General features: G+C 39.2%; 1 protein-coding gene across 1 annotated transcript; it reads left to right on the top strand.

Moving 5' to 3' along the window:
• Positions 1 to 1,428: 1,428 nt before the first annotated feature.
• LOC124273171 (homeobox protein goosecoid-2-like) lies at positions 1,429 to 4,619 on the top strand. Its single transcript, XM_046708388.1, has 5 exons — positions 1,429 to 1,638; positions 2,974 to 3,172; positions 3,357 to 3,524; positions 3,861 to 4,102; positions 4,377 to 4,619. The coding sequence occupies exons 1-5, from the start codon at positions 1,429 to 1,431 to the stop codon at positions 4,608 to 4,610; spliced, it is 1,053 nt and encodes a 350-aa protein (XP_046564344.1). The 3' UTR covers positions 4,611 to 4,619.
• Positions 4,620 to 9,446: the final 4,827 nt, after the last annotated feature.

Below are 9,446 nucleotides of genomic sequence, written 5' to 3'. Positions count from 1 at the left end.
TTGTAAATTCCAAACAATATGGAAGGAAGCTGTTGTTACTCCTATTCATAAAAAAAGGTAGTTTTAATGAATGTAACAACTATAGACCAGTTGGTCATGATTAAATACATAAGGAAACTAACTCTATGCCCCTAGTTGACCGTAGACAAATTAGCAAGTTATCATTATTTTACAAAATGGTTCATCATATGACACCAGTTTATTTAAGTGATCTACTGCCCGAAAAGGTATCACAGTTAAGTGACCATAGACAAAGAAACTGTAATAACATTCAAACTATAAGATGCCGTAGTGATTTGTATAGCAACTCGTTTTTACCAGATACAATACGACAATGGAATGATTTGCCTGAGAATATGTACGATATTGAAACCATAGGCAAATTCAAAAATGCATTCCAATCATCAAAACCACCCAATTTTAATATATTTGATAAAACGTTGGTACACGTTTCTGCCAAATTATCCACTCACGCCTCAGACTTGGGTGCAGTAATTTGAAAGCGCACATGTTTGAACGGCACATTTCAGTTGATCCATTCTGTTCCTGTGGTCACCCCTATGAGGATACTTTACATTACTTCTTTACTTGTCCTAATTATTCTAACATCAGACATCGCATGTATTTTTACGAACATGGATATAATTTAAATTCTGTCCTAAATGGTAATCCAAACAAAACTGTACTTGTAAATTGTTTCATACTACAATCTGTCCATACTTTTATAATAAAATCGCATAGGTTTGATAAATGATCAATAATGTTTAATACGCAGGTTGCTTGCTTTCCTATCATGCTGCATATTATTTAATATTTGTTTTATGCATGTATCACTGAAATGGAGAGGTATTCAAATAAGCCATTACGGCTTGTTTACCAATCCTAGTTCAATTTATTTTAAATACAATATGTTTACACTAACAATCCAATTAAAAGAGATGTATGGCGGAACCTTTAACATGATACATATGTTACAAAGAAAGTATACATTTTATGAATGCTTCGATGTATAAGGAATTGATGAAATATGATTTCTATTTTTCTACTCACTTAATTCTATAAAAAGGGATTAAACATGCATTTTACCGCCATTTCCCCCCTATCTGCATCTTTACGCGGTGTCTTCCCGGGAAGACGACATTTGGTATTACTGTGAAAATCCTTTGATGTTTCGCCGAGGTAGACTCATGTTGTTTCAATGGATTAGAGAGGTGGGTTATACTATAAACTGAACTGCATAACGAGATCGGTGTTAATTGACATGGTATCAACTCACTGCTTATTGATTGGCATTCATTGATTTCAACTCACTACTAACTGATTGCCTTTGACACTGATTTTAGTTCACTGATTATGTGTTAATATTTACTCACTAATTATTATGGGTATATATCCTGCTTATCCGCAACCCAATACATCACCTTCGAAATGGCAAATGAGCAGTTAGAGTACAAGTTCATTCCAACTTCACGTAGAGGGAGGTATCTCTGTGCAGATGGATACAAGTTTAGAGTGAATCGCAAACGCAATGCTGCATCGTGGACGTCATGGATGTGCCTAGACAAGAACTGCACTTCAACTATTTCTACAGTTGACGACATCATCACCAAACGTCCTGGCCAACATAACCACGGACCGGTAAATAATGACATAAAAGTGAGTGTGAGAGGAATTTTCATTCATGTGTGATGTTTACATTAATAAATGCTTCTTAATTGTGGATGGTGTATAAATAATTGTGGTGTTATTGTTTATAATTTACATATATGTAATTAATTAATTCATATTATGAAAAATGTATATCTATATGTATTAAATACTGTGGACATCATTCAATGCTATCTTGTAAAAATATACTTTCCATGAAAATAATGACATTCAATGTATATAAATTATTTATTATCGAAAAAATGGTCACGGATAAAAATGTGATATGTATTTTAAGGGGTGTAAATAATTGTTCGTGGGAGTATATCATTTATTTACCGGTGAACAATTTAGTATCATCCCTGTTCTTAAAATCACACAAAATCCTTGCATGCTCCACGGATTTGTTGTCGTCTTCCCGGGAATGAACCCTCTACGCATACAGGCAATGATCAGATGTTGTTACAGATGCTGCTGCTGATTGAGACGTCATGTAACTGTGATCCTTTTCCCCAATCTGTCGCTTTGTCTGAGGGAGACGACAAGTGAACTCACTCATCACTATAAAATGCTAGGATAGTTCTCCTTGGTCTTTATAACACCTCCTGTCGGTCCTGAAGCATCTTGAATATATTGAATACAGATCTACCCAAATGGATTCTACACAGGTACACACATGAATATGTTGTAAGCCATAGCTGAACTATTCAGCTCAACTATACAGCTCAACTACACAGCCCCATACGCAAATCCCGTGCTCATAAGTGTTAATGCAAAGAAAAGTGAATGGTTTACATTGAAATAAGTTAACATGTCATGAGATGTGATACAGAAACATGTTGCGTCAGAATTCAATAACACCTATTTGCATGTCGCGTACAACACACATTAAATGCGGAAAATCTTACTGAAGATGAATTTCATTTTGTGCCTGTATAGTTTTATTCAAGTATGTTATGTCTCAGCCTGTAACACCTTTCACTGAAAATTGTTTCTTTTGAAAGTTTTGATGTTTAATATAATACATGTCTGTAGACTTCCTAGGCTATCGTTACTCATGCAATTTCTTGTATTATACATTTTACCTTTCCACTTCATATATCTATCTGCCCATAGTAAGTAGAGAGCACATTCCATCCTTGAAATTGCGTAAAATCTGAAATTGTGGTGATGGTTGATTGTGTACAAGGCTGACTACTGACATTGTAACTGCTTCCTGTGAGTCAGGACATGGAAACTATTTAGTCGGGTAATCGAGATTGGCATTGACCAAAGCATACCCGTACACCTGTGAATATAGCATCTGCCTTCGTTATTACGTTTCAGGTTGTGCCCGAGGCTGTTCCGACTCCATCTGGAAGTGTGTTCCAAGGTCCCACGAATACGTTGTCCTCAGAGGCACAGAGAGCGCCTCCCAGACGTCGTGTTCCATTCTCCATCGAGGACATCATGAAGTCAGATGACGTCCAGACCTCAGAGCCCAGCATCACAGACAGGACTTCATTAACCAAACCGGAAGCAGCATGTGAGGGCTTCATAGCAACGACCAATCCCCAAGGATTCGGAGGCCTCAAACTTGAACATCTTCTTCGTTGTCAGATACCAGAGTCTCCGCAGACATCCAAAGTTGATGGAAAGCTCAGTCACCCTTACAGATGTTACCTTCAAAACAAAATCGAAAGATGTGAAATTCCTGCTTTTCCTGTCAGTCTTCACCACCTCCAGTCCTACCCTGAGTTACCCCCTCAGTCTCCAGACCCGTACAGACACGCCCCAACCATCAGCCTACTACCGGTTAGCCTGTGTCCATCACCGAGAACAACTGGATGTCCGGATTCTGAAGACGAGCACGCTTCCATCATCAAGCGATGCTTATGGTAAGATTGTCGTATTACACATACAGGATCAAGAACCTGTAACATACTAATATTCTGTCAAAGAAATTATGTTCTCAATTTACTGTAATTATTTATGTATTAACTGATGAATTGGTTGATATTGCTGGGATATTGTTAAAAGCGGCTTGTTAATATGTTAGTGCGTTTCCATTACATCAGCAGATGACCTCATTGATGTCGAAAAGCGCCAGTCCAAACGGAAGTACAGCTTCCAGTGGTTTCTACAGTAACTCCAGCCCGACCCACAGCGCCGACAGTTCCTCCCTCTCAGGGCGAATCTCTACAGGTACTCAGGATGATCGTGGTTCCCCAAAGGTCAGGAAGAAGATCATGTCTCTGTGGAAACATCCTCCATTACCGAGGAAGAAGAAATTGTGTCAGAGCTGTCCTCACCAAAGACACTGGAGGAAGACTGTGTCTCCGCGAATCCGAGGAAGAACTACAACGAGAAGCAAGCGAGGAGGTTGAAGCAGGTGTTTCTGGAGAACAAATACCCTGATGTAGAGTTGTATGAAGATTTGTCCCAGGAGCTGAATATTCCAGTAAAGAGATTAAAGGTAAACATTCTTTTGTAATCTGATTGTACCTTGTTACGTACATTACGTACACAATGCCAGCATAATGATGTAATGATGATTGTTCATTTCTTCTCATTCAGTCTTCTGTTGGACTAAGTGATGTGACTGAAAACATTCCTCTTAATTTGACAGTTTGACAGAAGTCATTTCTCCTTATGCGTTTCTTATGTGATGTCGAACAGCCAGAATCAGTGTACTAGTGGTGCTAATGCTGTTCTTTGAGTTACCAAATTATTCTTGTTTTTCCTCACAGGTGTGGTTTCAGAACAGGCGATCACGCAACAAGAGAACATCCGACACCAAGATGATGAACTACCCTCTCCAGCAGCAAAACATGGCGGCCATGTTGTCGTCTGCTCCAGGATACGGCTACACGCCTCCCATGATGCACCAGCCCATGTATCAGTACCCAGCACCCAACGTACCGATGATGTACCCTCCCAGTCTGTACCCAGGGTATCCCTACCCGTTCCACTATCAGCAGTGAAGGAGCTGATCCCCCCAGATAGTGCTTGTTAGACATTGAAGCGGACCTTAGGTACTGTTTTTTGTTGAAAATAACGTGAAATAAAGACAAATGAATACTGATGTTTGTCATCATGGTTTGCCGACTCTCCCCTCTGCTACATCCGTCGCCAAGACTGTTACTGTGGGACACCCGGTGTTGGAGGTTTTTTACTTCACGTCTTGTTGGTTGGTTGTTTTACGCCGCACTCGGCAATATGCCAGTGGGGTAACAGCGGTACACTTCAGGAAACCCTTTCATAATCAGGACAAACCATTTTGACTATATCATTAGGACCGCCTCCATGGCGTAGTGGTTAGAGCGTCCGCCAGGAGAGCGGATGGTCGTGGGTTCGATCCCCGGCCGCGTCATACCAAAATACGTGGTCCCTATATGGCGTTCCGCATGAATGGGTACAACGAGGCCTGGTCGGCTCGGAGTCAGTATAATGTGTCTGAGCTGGGTATTCCTGTGGCAATGAGCTAGCACTATAAAACCAGTTTAAGTCTGGGCTAATACAAACAGCCACACATATGCATGCACGTCGTCATTAGAGTGAAATATTCTTGAATACGACGTTAAACCCCATTTCAACTCACCTCGATCACCTATATCATTAGCACGTGTATATGCTCAACTAAACTGACGTACAAAAAGAAAGTACACACCCTAGAGTTTTGGTGTTGTTTAAAACAAAACACGTAAACATTTTGAAAAACGTTTCATTGTGGCTTCCAAGTTGCAAACACTACACTATTGCAATGTTGCCAGTGCCCCACGTCCCTGGCTGTAAAATCGACTGTTTAGTTGTTGGTTCATGGCACGCCCAAAATGGTCGATATCCCGGACACTTTGAAACAATGAGCCTGATTAACACATTTCAGGATATACACTACTCTGTCAGTCGGCAGCATAATTTTCTTTAATATTTTAAAATTTCCAGCAACAATTATTTTCAAAAACGAACATAAATCGTTATCCCTACGGTATTTCCTCGTTAGGTATTTAATACGAGTTAGTGAGCGGCAGGTGTTACTGGTAGGGTGGAAATTTCCCTCGCGAACACGGTTTTCTGTGATTAGTTCATAGAATATTATTATTATTATTATTGAATATTTATGTAGCGCACATATCCACGCACTAGTACATGCTGAAGGCGCTGGTAATTATTCCGTCGATCACTGGATGTCAATCCCAAAGGCACATCTTATTATCAATCTCAACTCCCTGGGGATCATACAACTCACTGAGTTATTGCGGCTTTCTCATCCTTCAATTAAATGTCCTCGACGTATTCTGGAAGTTATAAATCTACTCTGGTTTACCACTTCGTCAATAAAAATGAATCGTCACTACAAATGGATCAAGTGAAAGGTTTGTGAGTGGTGGGGAACCTATTCGCGAACACCTCGTGATTCATGAAAACGTACTTCTGGCAAAGTTCAAATCGTAACATCGACTCTACTTTTTGAGGTGGAGATGTCTTTCAACATAGGAAGTGTCTAGTCGCTTCTATTTACGACACTTTAGCAAGTTTCTATCATATTACGTACACTCAAAGAGGACACTAGGCAGGGCGTCAAATACTGGACCATGGATGCAATGAATACAAGGTTTAACTCAACTAGCCTACCCAACTGGATCGGCTCCTGGACCCAATGACGTCGCTCGAGGACCTCACCACCCCACGCCATTCTACAAAAACACAAGCCGCTTTGTGATCAGAAGATGACTGACGTAAATAACTCATAATAAACACACAAACAATCAACGCTTCATGATGTCCCGGATGAGGTTAGTCAGTCAACATTAATTACATCAGTGTCAACAGTACTGACTGACTGAGTTTGGTTTTTCGCCTCTTTTAGCAATATTCCAGCAACATCACGGCGGGGGACACCAGAAATGGGCTTCACACATTGTACCCATGTGGGAATTCGAACCCGGGTCTTCGGCGTGACGAGCGAACGCTTTAACCACTAGGCTACCCCGCCGCCTTGGTCTTTTTTTGTTTTTTGTTTCATAACTATTAGATAATATAGTAGTAATTCCTGCCTTAACCATATTTTACTTAATCCAATGCTTGACAAAATATTTTTAACCTGATACGCCAATTTTGACACCACGGACCTCACCATCCCATACCATTCTACAAAAACACAAAGCCGCTTTGTGATCAGAAGATGAGTGACGTAAGTAACTCACTCATAATAAACACACAAGCAATCAACGCTTCACAATGTCCCGGATGAGGTTAGTCAGTTAAGATTAATTACATCAGTGTCAATAGTACTGAGTAACGGGTGAGTCTTGGTGAGTAAAGATGACTTGCTTTGAATAGATACCAAGTGTGAATGTTTGTACTAGGTAACATTGCTTCCACCAAGTGTGAATGTTTGTACCAGGTAACATTGCTTCACCAAGTGTGAATGTTTGGTACTAGGTAACATTAGCCACCAAGTGTGTGAATGTTTGTACCAGGTAACATTCACTTCCGATCATAAGCTAATGAACAAACTTCCCGTCCATACGTGGATTTAGGTCATAACCGTGTCAACTCCCAGATTTAAGCGTTGAGTCAATTAATATCTCTCAAAGTTGAAACATTTTATGTCTAGTGGTGGCGCGTAGTCCTAGTGGTGGCGCGTGCAACCTGTGCTTAAAGCTCAGGTCACAAATCGGTGAAGTTAAGCAGCGTCGAGCTCGGAGAGTCCTTTGGATGGGTGACCGTGTTTGGCAAGCTTGAGTCCTGAGAGTTTCTAGGACTTGAGTCCATAATCCTACAACAAGCACACATCTGACATCTGTGGTCTCACCTAAAGGCAAGTGAGTTTGTTCAAAATTGTCTCTGGTTCACCCAGCAGGAAAATGTCGTTACCCGGTGGAAAAAAGTTAACCTTCTAGCGCCTAACAGGCAGCTTCTTGGGTTATCGAGGGTAATAATGGCCTTGATTGTTAAAGCGCTATGAGCATACCTAGTGTGGAGTTTGGGGCTTCATATAAATGGACACATTATTATTATTATTATTATATGTAGTGTTGAAAAATAAGATTATATATAACTTCTGTTTTGTAAATGATTCACCTCTAATAAAACAACGTTACGATGCGCTTGTAAATTGGCCTGCAAAGAAAGTACACAGAGGTGAAACCAAACGTCAGGTCTTAAAACAAACGTCGAAACGCTGCAAACTGAAGGTCGAACACGGCACTATGGACATCCGTATTAAAATTCATATCGCAATCCAATAACCATTTATATTTGTGTCAATTTTAACCGCCCGTCAATACAAAATATATGTGTATGCTTTTTACTCTGGGTCAGTTCAGTTCATGGCGAAAGCTATTCTGAAACTCTAATTCAGTTTTCGAAACTCACAACTTTGTGTATTGTTCCGTTAAATAGATGAAGTCGTAACTTCCAGGAAATAATACTACAACGCTTTCCAAAACATGTTTGCAGTTTCTAAAAGTAGATTAAAAGGTGACAAGACAAGGGGGTAGATTAAAACAGTCCACTCCCTGTAATCAGTTTATAAATAATTCCACCATATTAAAAGTACTCTATATATAACAACCCTAATTCCATCTTTAAGATGTAATGATATTGATATACTAACACATGAATTTGTTGATGTTTTGAGAAATATATCCGATAATTTATGTCCCAAAACAATGTAGTAATTATAAGACCTCCGGGTCAATCCATGGATGAATAGTGCTATAAGAATACTTTATCAGGAAAAGCAAATGAGCCCAGCATAAAGAAAGCAAAGACTCGAAATTATGATGTAAAGACTTGTATATTGTTGAAGCTTTTGCGGAACAAAGTAGTAGCAGCCGTGAGCAGTCAGAATTGAAATATATTTCACGGTTTCAGATGATAAGATCAATCAGGGGAGTAATTCTAAATGTTGGTGGGCTTTAGTGAATAAGTATATAAAATTCAAAAATGGAGATTATAAGAAATTTCCTTCGATTATTCATAACGATAATCTGATCAATGATAGTAAAGATAAAAGCAAATATATTTAATGAATATTTTAAGCTAACCATGCCTAAATTGACTCATCCTGATAAGGAGACTCCTACACCTGAATGTAAAGTAAAATAGGTAACAGATTTATCAAAGTGATCGTGCCCATCCCTTTGTACTCTCTCTTTACTAATCTATTCAATTTATCCCTAGAATGTTGTAAATTCCAAACAATATGGAAGGAAGCTGGTACTCCTATTCATAAAAAAGGTAGTTTTAATGAATGTAACAGCTATAGACCAGTTGGTCATGATTAAATACATGAAACTAACTCTATGCCCTAGTTGACCGTAGACAAATTAGCAAGTTATCATTATTTTACAAAATGGTTTCATCATATGACACCAGTTTATTTAAGTGATCTACTGCCCGAAAGTGTCACAGTTAAGTGACCATAGACAAAGAAACTGTAATAACATTTAAACTATAAGATGCCGTAGTGATTTGTATAGCAGCTCGTTTTACCAGATACCAATACGACAATGGAATGATTTGCCTGAGAATATGTACGATATTGAAACCATAGGCAAATTCAAAAGTATTCCCAATCATCAAAACCACCCAATTTTAATATATTTGATAAAAACGTTGGTACGTTTCCACTTGGGAATTATCCACTCATACCTCAGACTTGGGTGCAGTAATTTGAAAGCGCACATGTTTGAACGGCACATTTCAGTTGATCATTCTGTTCCTGTGGTCACCCTATGAGGATGCTACATTACTTCTTTACTTGTCCTAATTATTCTAACATCAGACACATCGCATGTATTTTTTACGAA

The sequence above is a fragment of the Haliotis rubra genome, unplaced genomic scaffold, assembly GCF_003918875.1.
Source record: "Haliotis rubra isolate DU_JTF1 unplaced genomic scaffold, ASM391887v1 Scf1774, whole genome shotgun sequence".
NCBI lineage: Eukaryota > Metazoa > Mollusca > Gastropoda > Lepetellida > Haliotidae > Haliotis > Haliotis rubra.
Note: the sequence above shows the minus strand (reverse complement) of the source record. Positions and strands in the feature narration are given on the sequence as shown.

What these genes read in the sequence shown, in the direction of transcription:
- LOC124273171 (XM_046708388.1), top strand. Translation starts at nt 1,429, where the DNA reads ATGGCAAATGAGCAGTTAGAGTACAAGTTCATTCCAACTTCACGTAGA. An exon ending in AACCAAACCGGAAGCAGCAT is followed by an intron (nt 3,173 to 3,356) that starts GTGAGGGCTTCA and finishes TTTTCCTGTCAG; the next exon opens with TCTTCACCACCTCCAGTCCT. An exon ending in ATCATCAAGCGATGCTTATG is followed by an intron (nt 3,525 to 3,860) that starts GTAAGATTGTCG and finishes GGTTCCCCAAAG; the next exon opens with GTCAGGAAGAAGATCATGTC.